The sequence below is a fragment of the Colletotrichum phormii genome (genome assembly GCF_030913505.1).
Source record: "Colletotrichum phormii strain CBS 102054 chromosome Unknown BDP81scaffold_4, whole genome shotgun sequence".
NCBI lineage: Eukaryota > Fungi > Ascomycota > Sordariomycetes > Glomerellales > Glomerellaceae > Colletotrichum > Colletotrichum phormii.
The window spans coordinates 20668-35532 of record NW_026851446.1 but is presented as its reverse complement, the minus strand read 5'-3'; the positions used below and the strand labels follow the sequence as shown (position 1 = coordinate 35532).

General features: G+C 54.4%; 3 protein-coding genes across 3 annotated transcripts; all 3 read right to left on the bottom strand.

Annotated features, from left to right (window-relative positions):
- Nucleotides 1-697: 697 nt before the first annotated feature.
- BDP81DRAFT_311855 (vegetative cell wall protein gp1) lies at nucleotides 698-1954 on the bottom strand (the record flags this gene model as incomplete). Its single annotated transcript, XM_060583757.1, has 1 exon — nucleotides 698-1954. One exon carries the CDS (start codon nucleotides 1952-1954, stop codon nucleotides 698-700), a length of 1257 nt encoding a protein of 418 aa, XP_060448621.1.
- Nucleotides 1955-6461: 4507 nt separating this feature from the next.
- BDP81DRAFT_419195 (uncharacterized protein) lies at nucleotides 6462-7284 on the bottom strand (the record flags this gene model as incomplete). Its single annotated transcript, XM_060589750.1, has 2 exons — nucleotides 6883-7284; nucleotides 6462-6769 (listed from the first exon to the last, which is right to left on the bottom strand). The coding sequence occupies exon 2, from the start codon at nucleotides 6766-6768 to the stop codon at nucleotides 6463-6465; it is 306 nt and encodes a 101-aa protein (XP_060448620.1). The 5' UTR covers nucleotide 6769; nucleotides 6883-7284.
- Nucleotides 7285-12495: 5211 nt separating this feature from the next.
- Nucleotides 12496-13174, bottom strand: BDP81DRAFT_157038 (uncharacterized protein). The gene has a single exon (XM_060581962.1). The coding sequence runs from the start codon at nucleotides 13057-13059 to the stop codon at nucleotides 12607-12609; it is 453 nt and encodes a 150-aa protein (XP_060448619.1). The 5' UTR covers nucleotides 13060-13174; the 3' UTR covers nucleotides 12496-12606.
- Nucleotides 13175-14865: the final 1691 nt, after the last annotated feature.

The window sequence follows — 14865 nt, the reverse complement described above, 5'->3', positions numbered from 1 at the left end:
TCCCGAGCATCCGTCTAGTAAAATTCAACTTGTCGTCGCTGCATCCTTGCAAATCGACAACCATATTACACATAACTGTTGTTTCCCTGTTGTGCGCACAAGCTTTGCGATGGCGAGGTTCCAAAATGGTTGAACCAAGCCCAGTAAACAATGAAGCATTCCTGATAAAAGCGCAAGCACGCTGTCCTTTTTCCATGACTGAAACGTGTTCCAGTCGCCCGTGGTAATCATTTCGCAACCAAAGCATGCTTTTGATGTCCATCCTTGTAACACAAGGTCGATGATGCCGTGCGTTCGTTCGTTCGTGTCGTTCTCGTCCCGTGTAGGTTCGGGTCCGTGTGGTATCTTGGGTATCGCAAAGAAAAAAGTCCTTGGTGTGTATCCCCGATGCATAATAGCTCGCGCCAGATTATGTTTATGGTGATGAATAGAGGGAAATCCAAATCCGTCGTGTTTCAGTGACATGGAAGAGGAAACTCCCTGGAAAAAAATGAGATCCGGAAAACAGATTCCTAATCGTACAATTGGCAACTCCATCCGTCGGTTCGATATTGGGTTTTCTTGTTTTTTTTTTTGGTGATATGAGGTTTGGCTCCGATGGTTCATCCGTAGGCTTCCTTGAGGTAACTCCGTCCATGGAATATGGCAGCATAGACAGAAAGGAGACCACGGGAAAGTGTCCAAAGAGAGGGTCCGTTTACTTCGCCGGGTTCTTGAGAATATCATCACAGTTGGCGTCGAAACGAAGGATGAAGAGACGAACACCTTGCATGAATCGCTCAGTCTTGTCCAACTCGCGTTCGATGCCGAACAGAGTCTCGACGAACTGGACACCGGCGTTCTTGCCAAGAGAAGAGGACTTCTTGCTGGCCTTGAGCATAGGTGCCTCGCAGGTCTTGAGAAGCTTGCGAAGCTTGTCAGTCAGGCGCTCACCAGCGTCAATGAAGTCATCGAGGATCTCCTTCTTCTCAGTGCTGCGCACGCGTTCAATGGTCTCCTCTCCGCGCTTGATCTTGCCAGCCAGCTGGATCAGTAGTAACCACAGCTCACCAGCCATATCAGCAATGGGGGTGGCAGGTCCGTGATGGAAGACGGTCCAGTCGTAGATCCACTTGCCCAGGGAGTTGGAGTCAAAGACACTGCCCAGAAGAAGAATAGGCTCCTCGGTGGGATCCCAGTTCTTGAGTGAGTATCCTGGGGGGATCTTGTGCTTCTTGGCGTCATTCTCGTTGGCCGGGCGAGATACCGGAGGCGGTGTGGGCTTCTTGGCCTCGGGCTGGGGTTGGGCCTTCTTGGAGGACTGAGAACTGCTACCGGGGCGAACGGTGGAGGGCCTCTGGGGAACCGAAGTCGAGGCACGGCGGGAATGGGTGTTTGCAGGGGTGCGGGAGGGGCGAGGCTCATAGGCCGGGACATCGCGCTCAATGTAGGCAAAACCGCTCTGTGTGTGGGAACGGTAATCAGTGGGATATCCTCCGTCCTCAAAGTAATAAGTCTCCTGAACAGAATGCCTCTTGCTCCTCGCCCTTGACGACTTGCCCGGCACCAGGTAAGTACGGCCATCCACTTCGATAATCTCGTCGTCGGATTCTCCGTGGGGCGTTGCAGCCCGTACATAGACAAAAGAAGATCGGCGCTCGCGCGGTTCGTGCGACGGAGTGGCCCATGAATGCTTGCGCGAATGATGACCACTACTCACATTTGCCGTGGCATAGTAGCCATCGCTCGTGTATCGAGGCGACGCCGTCGGCGGACGGGGACTGTACTCGCTGAAGCCACTGCTGGCGTTGCGGAAATGGGCGCGGGTTGCCGGGCGCTGGGGGGTTGATCCGGGCGGGTAGTAGTAGCTGGCGGGACCACGGGGGGATGGGGTTGGCGTTGCTGACTGCATTCGTTCCCGGGTGTAGTAGTACTCGTCGCCGGGAGTAGATGCGTAGGGGGATGGGTAGGCCATGTTGACTGATGGCTCTTTGTGGCGACGTCGATGGGAGGCGTCCACGATGTTCTTCTTCAAATCTTGTCTTCTTCTTTTTCTTCTCTAGCAGCTTCCTCTGCTAGTTCTCACGTCTCCCCCCAAAATGTCGGTATAGTGTGTCGATGCGGATGGTTGATTCCAGGGCCAGGGTGTCGCGCGGGTGTCGAGGCGCGAAGAAAAGGTGAAGCAAGTCACCTTGGTATGCGGTCGGAAAATAGAGGAGAGGAAAGTTGTCTTCTGTGCCCGAACATGACCAAGTTTGATATAACTGCTACAGGTTACCCTCGATGACCAAGGATTAAAACCAGATTACCGAGCGCGGGAAGAAATCTTCTCGACGTCGGTGGTGTCTTTTGGATGGAAGTTGCTGGAGGCTTCTCGGAGGGAGCCAGCGAAGCAACAAATGACGTCTCTTTCCTGAGGTTGTTTTGAAAGTGGTTGGCAGCCGAAGCCGAAGCTGTGAGTGTCAAAGAATATTCATTGAATGGCAGAAGCCAAAAACATGAGAAGAGAGGAGAAGTTCAAGAGTAGTGGTGAGGGCAGCGTGGTATTTAATTACTTGGTGCGTTTTTGTGGGAGAGGAGAAGGGAGGAGTGGGAATGCGCGCGATCCACAGGGCGTGGTAGTCGCACCGGGGCGTGGTGGCCTGGCCGGAGGGACCAAAGCAGCTCCCTTTTCTGATCCCTGTCCCCCCCCTGCTGCAGAGAAGGACAGGGGTGGCAGGGGTGGCTGGCTTGCCTTAGCGTACGAGGACACGGAACCTGGGTCCAATTTAAAGCGCCCCCTCTTGGGAGGGAACACAGAGAGGGGTGTCCCTATGCCTCTACTTTCAAACAAAGTACTTCGTGCTCGCTGCTGTTCTGCTTGGTGAGTAAAGGGAGAGAGGGGGGATTACTCACACCTCGGGATCCCGGTCTGGCCGCCGCAGAGATGGATGCCCGCGCGAATACACCGTACGGTGTTGACTGGACCCCTTTTACACGTTGGGTGAGTGCTTGTCTCTCTCCCTGGCTTGTTCACCTCTCGGCGATAGACCAATAAACAACCCGTTGTCTGGCCTTGCGTCGCTGTTCGTCCTTCGTTTGTGCGTTTGTTCAAAATCGCGCGGAAGCAAGCGGCGACTCAGATCCTCAGACTGTCCAAGCCCGTCAAGTCCGTGGTTCAGCCAGCTGTCGCGACGCACCAATGCGCAGTCCAGCTTAGGTTGCTTTGCTGGGGCTGAAAAAGTTGCAGTAGTCGTAGTCGACGCTTACTGCTGGACAACGACGATGATGATGATGATGTCTCCAGCCTGGTTGGCCACGCGCCCGGTCAGAATATGTCAATTACCGTCGTGTAGCGTACTCGTGGCACAGCTCGACCTAAATGCGCTTTGGTTTGTTGCTGACTCGAGAGAAGCTCCTGGAAATAGAAAAGACACACACACGATCGCACTCCCAGAGGCACGTCCGTGGAAATAAGGGGTGGCAGTGAAGAATGCACCTGGTCGTCCAGGCCACTCTGTGCAAGTAGCAACTCGATTCCCAACGTTGGGCACTGGCGCGCTGGACCCCTTTGATTGCTTTTTTGATTGTTCGAGTCACCGTCACCGGGCAGTGACACACACTTTCTTTCCTCTCTTCGGCCCAGGTTGATTCTGATCGATGTCCTAATTTCAACCTTCCACATTGGTCCTTCGCCGGGGTTGGAATGGCAATGAGCCAGAGCAGGCCCTCGTCCACCGAAAGGTGAAGATCGATATTCACACCTTGACGCTGAAATTAGCCACACCAGTATCAAAATCCGGTCACCACTTCTGATAGCGACTCCGGCGCCCTAACGGCTGGGAACGTTTAACACCCTGACCACACAGGCGGACTCAGGACTGGGAGGCCTTGTCGTTTCAATGAGTCGACGCCAACGTCCGTGGGACCCCCGGCTGGCGGTTCCTAGTCCCCGGGCGCAACTTGTTCGTGGATGAGCAAGAGAGGCGAGGGGCACCGAAGAAAAAAAAAAAAGGTTCCAGAGATAAAGCCCAGTGATCCTTGTGAAAGTAGGCGCTGCCGTGTGGGTAAATTTACCGGTGACAGGTAAGCGAAATTGGGTCTTCGCACGAACAGGCGTGGAATTTGAATTTTGGAGATGGCTTCCACCACACCAAGGAGAGGGGGGGGAAAAGTCTCCAACGGTGCCGGTGCCACGGGGGAATCTCACCGGGCCAGTGCCGCTACTACGTAGAGCGTCCTAGGTGAAAATTTTTCTCGTTCCCCTGGCGTAACGTGGCTGGCCGTAGTTTGGTCCTTGATCGTCCAACACAGGGTTGCAATTGTTGGGATTCCGAGGGTGAATCACACCGTGTCAAGGTGAAGGCCACCGAAACACGAGCCCACTAGCCGACGACAAGCCGAAAGGGCCTGGAAAACTCAATGCAATTGCTGGTATGGAGATGATTTGGTGATTTGGCGATTTGGCGTTGCAATCTCGACGGGATTCCACAAAGGATCAATGGGATTCAAGAAGGGATCGTGTACGACAGTAGTCAACTGTCGCTGATTTTGACCATGCGCCCGACCAGAGGCAAGAAGAAGATCGGCCCCCGAATTACTTTGGGTGAGGCTGGTGCGTGTTATTGAAGTTGGTGGTGGTGATGTTGTTTGTGTGGTCGTGGCCGGGTGCTGCCTGCTACTATTGCTCCGTGCGCCCTCGGTGAGGCGGTTCGGACGAGCAAGGCAAGGTTGGCCGTTGTAGTAGAGAAGGACGGGGGTATTGGGCTTGATGAAAGATGAATCCCGGTCGCGACCCTGGAGGATAGATCAGAATTTTTTCGTCCTCTCCTCGAACCCCGGCCGCTACACGTCTGTCTGGTCGACGTTGAGGCGCGGTTGATTCGATGCTTCGGTCCTGATGGCAGATGAGATCTACCGTTGCTCGAACTGAGCAAGTTCGGACCGTGGTGTCTTGTATCCGTATGGGGCGGAACTTGGAAGATTGGAACTCGATAGAAACGGTTGGTGGTTGCGCGCCAAGTGCTGCACGACGGGAAGAAGCTAAGAGCTGGGGTTTGGAGTATCGGGTCGCTCGCTTGGTAATCCCGCCGCCAGTGAATGCTGACTAGGTGCTGACGGCTGTCGCGACCGCGATTGAGCGCAGTCGAAACTGGGTAGCCTGGTCAGTCGATGGCTCAAGACAACTTTGGAAGCTCTCTGGAGGAATGTGCCGGCTGTGTGGTGCAACAGCGGATTGATTTATGTTTGGATGAGTTGTGTGACAAAGATGAATAGTATGTCGCAAGACCACCTCAGGCAGCGGCGCCGTCATTCGCCTGCTTCGTATCAGGTGCGTGTCCTGGGGATGATGAAGTTGCAAACGGACCAACGGAGCGTGGGTATTAGAAACGGAGGGGATGCAGTCGATGGCGAGAGGTGCAAGGAAGGAACAGGAGGAAGGAAGTATTGAGGAAGTCGCGGCGCATGTGAGAAGGGAAGGAGTCAGAGAGAACGTTCTTGTATTTTAAAGAGGCAATCGTGTAGAGCTGGCACGGGATAAGGTACGGAACAGCAAACAAGAAACATGAGGCAGGAGCAAGTCAGATGCAAGTGCACATGAGGAACATTCTGAGGTTGAAGCTGCATCAACGATCTAACCAAGGTACGAATACCTACTTCGTACACATTTGAGCCCTACCCAGGCATTGCATGCATGATGGATCACGTTGGCATGGGAGGGGGAGGGGTACGAGTGGCTTTCGGGGATGACGGGCATCAAAGTGCAACTTTTCTCAGATCCGATGCTGTGATGCCATTTGCTGCTTGTTTCCTTCCCATTTCAATTCCCCCGCATCGCTAGTCACCTGGAACTCTGGCTGGGTAGTCGGCGCGTGCATGATAAGAGGGAAAGATAAGCAGAGGCTCAACTTTGGGGGATAGATGGCTGATAGTGAGGTGCACATATTCACACCATCGTGAGATTCACCAGTGAGAGGAGACTTGGAGTGTGATATGGCAGGTGACGGGTAGTATCTATTGCAGCCTGTACGCTCCTCTCTTCGCCAACGTGAAATGTCAAGTGACTGGCGAACAAGCGCCCGTCAAACGTGAGGGTGAGCACCTATAGAATATGGAGTATGACGATTGGGAGGGAACGATGCGTGACGGAGTGACATTGCGGAGGTTCGCATCTTGAGTGGAGGAGTTCGCCCATCACATGCACCCCAAGTCACCCAACGCCCAACGCGGGGTGACGGGAGAGCGGAGCATGCAGCAAGAGCCCAGTGATGGCCAGAATCGGCAAGGCGGCCCCATCTCGGTTTTCTAGAACGGAAATCACATTGGGCCAGCCATCCCTTCCCTGCCCTTCCACGCCTTTCCTATTAAGAGCCAATTGGAAGGAGTTCTTCCTGCGCGCTTGCTCTTTCCAGGTTTGCTGTGAACCTCACCTGCCTCACCTGCCTCACTTTCCTCACCTTGATTCCTCTGAAAGGCAGGAACGAAGGGGGAGAAAGAGCCACGTTACGCACCTTTTCTTATCAACAATCCAAATGTACGTACCTTTTGCGTCTGGTAAACCACCGTCGGGTGCCACCTCAGGATATCGACGTAATTCTCCCGACAAACATCATTCAACATCCACTGGTAAAGCTGCATCGTTCCGACTCCTAGCCAGAAGTTCGGGTGGCCGCATCTTCGGACGAGATGGCCTTGGTCGATACGAATATCCGTACGGAGTACCTGCCCCTGCATTAGAGTGTGCGCCACAGCTGGGATGAACCCGAGAGCATCCCCAACTTGAACGTTAATCACACACTTTATTGGCATGGTAAGTTACAGTGCGTATGCAGCCTTTTTTGCCTCCTCCTGTCCGTCAACCTTTCTAGTCTCCATCCTCTTGTCTCTATGCCCGTATTCGTACACTCAATGACTGTTGCTCAGTGTCCGTATTCCGCTAGCTATTCAGCTCCGACCGCACGGCACTGCTTGTGCGAGACTCCACAACAGCCCGGCGCTGACTCGACGTCAACACAAATCGCAGGCCAACCGACGGGACGGAAGACCGGCGGCGGCGACCAGGGACGACGCATGTGGATACTCTCCTTGCTCTGCTCCATCGAATGGGATTCATTCCAGAGCCATTGGCCATGACCTCAGTCAACTCCATCCACTGAGCGGCCCAGAACCCACACTACATCGCCAGTCGCTAGCCCTTGGTTTCTTCTAGCCCGCCAGCCCTCTGGAGTCAAATCCACAACTTTGGGCCTTCCGGATGAACTCGAATACCTTCCCCGTTGCCCGCCGCCCCTCACGCCTCCATCGACTACTACCGACCAAGTTTGCATTTCAGCCAGGAGCACCCCGTTAAACGTAGCGCCCTTCGAATCTTGGGGTTACTTGCCACGGCTTGCCTCCTTTTAGAGACCGTCCGCCACCAGCTCGTCATGGCGTCCTCCCTGCTTGCGACGTGGCCGTCCCAGCCTCCAGGCGGCCTCACTTCACCTCGTCCACCGTGACCAATTTTCCCGGTGTGCGGTGTGCTCGGTCAAATATCTCCCTCACCCCTGGTCGTGGGACGTGCTCCCGACAAGGGGTGAAAGGGGGAGGTGGCTGGTGGAGAGGCCGGCGATGGTCCTGTCTCACCTTGGCTCGCCTCTTACACACCGGCCGACGTACCCAAATTGTGGTCGCTCTCGGGCCTGGTATTTTTGACCGGCATCTACAATTTCGCCCACATTCATTGGTTTCTCACCTTGCATCCTCGTTTGTTTTTATTGATCTTGCTGATCTCAGAGGGCAACGCAATTGGCGGGCAGTAGGCAGTGCACCATGACCCTGGTCAATTGCGGCCCAAGCAGCTGCTCAACCCAAGTATTGGGTGCCAACAATATTTACCGTCGACAAGCTGGATTTTACAGCAAAAGTCCTGACCTCGTGTCCGTCATACCATCCTAGACAAACTATCGGAGAGATTGTCCTAGGATTCTCCTTGGAGCATGAGGCTGGTTAACACCAACTCTATCCACACTTACACCTATTGACAGAGGTGTTCACTTGGCTGTCACAAGTTCACAACAAACTCGAACTTCTTTTGTTCACCGAAATAAAAGTCTAGTGGTCCCCTCGGAGAACTGCAAAGGATTGCAAGGGCGTTTACGGCTCTGCGTCTGTCAGCCTTCGGGAGCGACATGCCCTGATGTATCCCGTCCTAGTGGCAAGCTCAGCTAATGTGCAGCCACTGAAGGAAACCTAAACCTCGATCCTACGCGCGCTTTAGTCGAGGATTAGCTAGGGCCGGACAGGCGCTGCGATGCGAGCAATAGAGGCGACAGGCGCCCTAGGATCACAACTGCAACGATTTGAACCCCTGGAATGTCCATGTGGTCTTTTATCCGATGCGCTGCGCTGTGTACGGATAGGGCAGCGCATGCCATGAGTCTTTGCATCGACTCGACTCACCTCACCCTGCGAAACTGCCGCCGCGGTCTCATCGGTCATGGCTTTCGTACGCATATGCACTACCGTTGTTGTGGCTCGGCCTGGCCTACAAGCCCTCGGACGACCTGAGTCGCGTCGTGTCTGTCTTGTCTTGAACCAAGTAGCCTCATGTCTCGGCCGATGTCTGTTTTTCTCTTTTCTTCTCGTCCGTGCTCATCCGTCGCATCTCCCACCCGTCTCACGGACACCTACCTCGACTCACTACCTGACTATCCGTACACGTCCGAATGAAAGGGACCATCCGAGAGCAGGCGGCAGAAAAAAGCCAATTCAACATCAGCATTCCTGGATTTGACTGAGGCTCCCAGCAACATCTTACTTCAGAGGCAACCGGCATCAAGTCAAGCCCTAGTTCGTTTCTCACCGATGGCCACCGGCACCCCGGCATCGTTAGGACTGACCGAGATCGACTTACACGTTCATTTCGTCAACCATATCCGTACTTCACCAGCCATAGTACTGCATACAGTCGGTCTTACTGTATGGCTGCCACCAGTCAACGGTCAAGACTCAGTCCTCGACTCCATCAGTCCGGTTTCTTGACCGCATATAACCACTGTCTCGGTTTGCTCCATCTATCGACAGGCCACTTGTTTGTGCGAGCCACCGATATGGGAAGATGGGCCTTTTCTCTCGTCTTGAGAGTATATTGCCAGGCCACAAGCTTCTGATGTCCTTCTTCCTACACGCCCCTTTCCCCTGCTCCCTGCAGTGAAGGCACATAGCGAGCGAGATAGCGTCACACAGGCTACTGTTCCTAGCGTGCCGGGTGGAGTTGATGGAGGTAGCGACATTTCGAACACCCTGCTTCAGCTCCCCTGCTGCAGTTGCTGCAGTTGGAGACGGTTCCACACCGGTCCAGCGTCTCCCGTCTCCAGCATTGAACGTCTTCTCCGAGTCCTCGACCTTGTCTCTCCTCCACTCTCACCCAGCCGTCTGGCTAGACGCCGCGCGCACGCTCTGGCGCTGGCTTGTGACGACAGGGCTTCAGTGCGTCCTGGATCTCGCTTGCTAGGTTCGCTTCATCCCACCACAAGGAGAAAAAAATACCCTTTTTCTCACTATTATTTTGTTCTAGAAGATCGCACACCTCTTTGGCCCTCCCTTCACCTGCACTTCACCGCGGGCCGCGATACTCGGTCAGTGGCTCGTGGCCCAGTCTTGACCGTGGCCTTGACTGTCTGTTTGTTTTTTCTCAACCGCGCTATGTATTCGTATAGTGGCAGGCGGAAGACTTGATGCTTCCCTGCACGTTGTTATTGTTGTCGTTGTTGACCCCCGTCGGCTAGTGTCAGTGTCGGGTGTGTGCGCGTGTGCCCTGACTCCAAGACTCCCGAGGTGCCATGCGTGCCCATGCGGCAAGTTGCGCCAAATATTCTGTGTGTGCGTACTGTAATTTGCTTTTTACCCGGCATCGATGTGAAAATTTTTCATCTTTCACCGAGAATAGAGCACGTCTCATTTCACTCCCCGTCTCTCCTCATTCAAGACCACTCTCCCATCATGCCAGCCCTACCACCATGTCATAGCACCAGGTGCGGGAATGGGACGGTCGCTGCGGAGTGACTCATAGGAGTGCTCATCAAAGCAGGCCATGATACACCACAAGAGGTGTGCAGAATGTGCGGTCTGCGCGCGCGGTGTGGGAGGAGGAGTGAGAGAGAAGGAAGAGCGAGAGGAGCCCGCTATGGAAAGCCTCATGTCGTCCGTCCCAACATTCACGACTCCGGCTGCACTGCTGTCCAACAGCCCAAGGCTGTCGGCCATCTGTTGCACCTATCAAACTTTCTCGGAGCCCTCCTTACGGTCACCCAAGGGAGGGCTTTGGTCCTGATTGGGTGTCAATGAACACGTCGCACTGCGAACTTGACAAAATCTCCTCCTCCGGCGCACCAGCTCATACGGCCAGTCAAGTCGATTGTCGGACGGCCAGGGCCGCTGGGAGGGGGACGCTACTGCACAACGAGGGCGGCATCCGCATCCCTAATCCTGCGGCCGGCAGGGGTCCACCGCATTTTGCATTGTCTTCCCGGCTGCTTCATTCATTCCCGTCATCTTCGACTCTCCGTCTCTCCGGTCACTGGCGTCTGTGGTATTGCTCCCCTAGCCCAACACCTCCGACGCATTGCAACCATTTGACGGCCAGCTTCGAATCGCACACACCCACCCCCTCGATATCGAAACACGACGCATCGAATATCCACTGACGATGCCCTCACTGACGTCTATTCGTCTATATGCCCACCGCCATGCAGTCGGTCCATGTTCACCCATGGTCGATGCTGCCGGGCCATCAAATACACACCACCGCATTCGTCCACTCCGCCCGTTATACAAAGCTCACGCCCTTCTTCGACCAATACCGTTGGGACTGACAGCCATTTTTGGACAAAAATAGGCAAGGACTCTTGCAACCGCCTTGTTATTCTTCTTTTCCTTCCTTGCTGTTTTCTGTTCCCGGCACTCCGGGCCCAGACCGCAAATGTGACAGGCGCAGCGCGATAGCCCCTCCTCACCGACTCTTTGCGTCCATGGCAACCGCCCTACCATTACCGCATTCCACCTTACGGACTGGCGGGGCACTTGCATGGCATTGCATGTTGTTGCAGACGCGAAGGAGGGAATAGGAGGGGTTTTTGCTGCTTCATGCCCTATTTTGACTTTTTTCCATCGTTTCTGCTTTCTTTCTGTTGCGCAGTGGTTCAAACGAAGGAAAAGAATTGCCCGCTGCCCCTGGTTAGGTTGAAGATGCCGCATGCGCCCGATGACCATCGATAGGGTCATGTTAGGGCTCGGTGACGTCGACGATGCGCACACAAGTACCACTGTTGGATTGTACAATTGTACGATTGTCTAGACCAGTGTCAGGTGGTTCCGAGTGAGGCCATCGCCATCACAAGACGGTGTGGCGCATATGGGTTTGCTAATTGTGATGGTATCTGGGACGTACGATACCTTGACAACACATACACATGGTCACTAGGAGGATCAGCTCACACGAGGAGAGAGATATACGAGCACAGAAACCGAGCATTCCATCTCCCTAGGATTCTACTAAGCTGCTGGCTGATCCTGTGATGGATTCGGACTACGATCGCCTCTTACCCCGGGGCTGCGGTATAAGCGACAAGCGAGAAGCGAAGAGAAGCGGGATACAACGTCTTGCTGCTCGTCTTCTGTCTTCGCCATGCAACCAAGTGGGAACACGCATGGTGGGAACTAGAAGAGAATCGCGTCTGTTTCGACGGTGGACCGCGGGTACATAGGAGCGGCACTCTTTGTTGCTCTTCTCAGCTTCTTTCCTCCGCCCCGGTTGGCGGAGTGCATTATCGGCGGCCGATCATGAGCGGTAAGCGGCAAGACCGCGACGGATAAAGTTGTCCGTCGATGTCCTAGCGAAGAGATGCCAGGCCCCTGCTCTAAAGGGCCCCTGGCTCGATGTGTATGTAGACCGATAGGAAGGGCGGCCGGCTGGCCGGTCTCCCAGCCGCTGTCTGTTTTCACGATACCCCCCCTTGTCAAGGGCTTTTCGATCGTCTTCACATCCACGTTGTTCTAGATTCGTTGAAGATGCTGAAGATTTCCTTGATTTTCAGTGCGTTTGAGCTGCGAGGGCCTGGCTCCGTAGACCATGAACAACGCATCGACGGACAGGGTTGCGGCAACGGGCGAGCGAAGCCTCAGCACGTCGCACGCCGCACGCCGCACGCCGCACGCGCTTGCTCCTGCGCCTGGGGCCATGGGGAAAAAAGCAGGCATATGTACGGAGTATGCTTCTTGGGGGTAGGGAACGGCAAGCCAACGGATGGTGTCCTGGTCCCGTCTGTCGCCCTGCGCTGCGCTGCGGTCTGCACGCCTTGCCGTAACGTCACGCATGTCTGTCTGGCTTTTTGGTCTTGGCTCTTCTTTTTCGACTGACCTTGATGGGCCCCGCTCCATTATCATCCTGGTCGTGCGGCCGGGCGGTGGCACCTTATTCCAAATGGACTTGCTTGCGTTTGCCGGGCAGTAGGCATCGGGCCATGGTCCCCTTGTTCAGACTAAGAGCAGCAGCTTTATGGGCCAGGTCACCCTATCGAGTATCGCGAGAGAGGAGTATGGCTGACTAGTGCTTCCATGGGAGATGCTGCGGTGACAGATTTGAGCTGGACCTGTCTGGGGCTTGGGCTAGGTTGGTACCGAGGGGGTGGGAGGAGGGTTCATTGGGGGAGTGTGCATGGCGAGGGCTTTCACAGAGGGTTTCTCTGACCAAGAGGGGCACTTTATTCCACTGGTGAGTTTTGTAATTCGTTGTTGGAGGTTTTGGGTTTCCATTTTCTTGGATTTTGGAGTGCATTTTTTCTTTTTGAGAATTCGCGAATCAGTGTAGCGAATTGCTGTGCATCTAGGGAGGGGGTATTTTGGAGGGGTTTTGGATGTCAGGGCTGGTGATGCGTGTGAGTTTACTGGTCCGATGGGATGGGTATTGGTTGGGCCAATGAGGGTTGTTCTATAACATTTGGGACTTGCGATTTGGATATCCATCCGTTGTCTTGGAGATGATATCCACTGATTTTGGACAAGCAACCTCGGGGCCACTGGCAAGGAGGAAGTTGTGACAACACGGTAGAGGAGTATCATCGAGTCCGAGATAGTCGAGCTACACTGGCTTCCATCACTCGGGAAGATGATGACTCCGTCGGGATTGAAGTCATGAAGCCATGTGACTTTAGCTCGCACTTCTTCATCATCCCGACGCAGTCACGAAAAGAGCGAGAGCGAGATGGCGGAGGACGCATCATCAGCACGAAGCCACTCATGGCAGCATTCGTAGCGCAGGTGTGAGCCACAGCCTCGAATTGGCATGTCGTCAAAAAAACACGCGCGTACGAACCAACGTGCACCGGTGACTTGAAGGCAAACTAGAAGAAAAGTGCAAAACCCAGGCCGACGCCACAGCCGGCCGATGTACCCCAAGCATCCGGAACCCAGACCCAAGGCACAAAGGAACGGTCAGGGATATGGTGAGGTAAGCGATCCCTGGAAACATGTGGCTTAGCACCGCTTTGTAATCCTTGCCATGTGGCACAGTTTTTCCCTCGAGTTCCAGGGACGAGCGGTGATGACCAATAAAAAGCTTGGACGACACAAGAATTCGCCACTTTCGCCCGTCCCCGTCGCCGGATCTCCCGCACGGCGGGTCCTCTCCCCCCGGGGGTTCGGGTCGCGCTGAAGAGAGAGACATGGGACAAGCAGTGAAAGTCTGTCCGGACTTCAACACCCCCTTTGAGGAGTTGTGACTCTTATTTTCTTTGGTGTTCTATACAGAATGACAAATTGGTGATGTCCAGCCTCGATACCTGATACCCAACGGGAAAGAGGTACTTTTGAGGTAATGTATCTTTTGGACGATGGGGGGAAAGGACACGCCCCCTCTGGCGGAAGTCACTCAAGTACCTGTTTTTTGCCCTTTTTTAACTGGGTGAATTTTGGTACCGCGTGGGCTTATGACGCAGCACTTTTTTCTTGCTTGCCGCAGCATAAAGTGCGCTGAGCGTCGTGTGAGTGTGCGTGTGGTGGTGTGAGTGCCCATGTGTGGCGGACTCGGGCTGCACTGCGAAATAGTTCCAATCCATTTTGGGCAGCAACTGAGAGGAATCATGCTGCCAATACCTTACCTTATGCACAACGAGAGAAGGCCTGCCGCCCTGCGCGCTGCACCGCGACCAGGCTGCGTTTTATTTGAAAAATGCATGCTGATGCAAGGTAAATCGACAACGCATTTCATTGGAAAATCGTGCCAGGTCTCTTTTCTGCCTTCTTCATTTCCTTCTTTTTCTTTTCTGAGTCCGAGAGTCGAGGTAAGGTACATGAGGTTTTCCGTTGGGCGACACCGCGGCAGGGGAGACCAGGGCCCGGGGGGCTAGATCGATCCATCTACGGTATCCATCTGCTGACGAATGTCGGAATCCGTAGATTTCGATTTCGACATTTCGGTCAATGGCATGGCCAGCTGGCATGAGGTAAGGTACCTACTGTGTGTTGGCTGTGTTCCTTTACATGCTTTTTGGTTCTTTCTGCTAGTTGTTTCCTCTTCTTGGGTGACATGACATCTTTTTGTTGGCCTCATGGCCTCAGTGGTGCATCTCACATGCAATCGTCGCCGCCATACGCCGTCGGAGCTGATGCTGGCACTGGCGCCGGGCGTCTTATCTGCGACTACCTCACCTTTAGACGCCCTCGATCTCCGAGGCGTGTGCGTGTGTGCGTGCTGGCGACGGTGTGTGGTCGACATACCACCACCACCATCGACACACCCGAAACTTGGGTGTATGATTTGCTGGCGCTTTCGCGCACACCTGTGACTCACACCTGAGTTTTTTCCTTCTCCGAGTCCCCCGTTCACCACTCTCGTACTCTCTCTCTGTTACTTCGCTTTCCCTTACG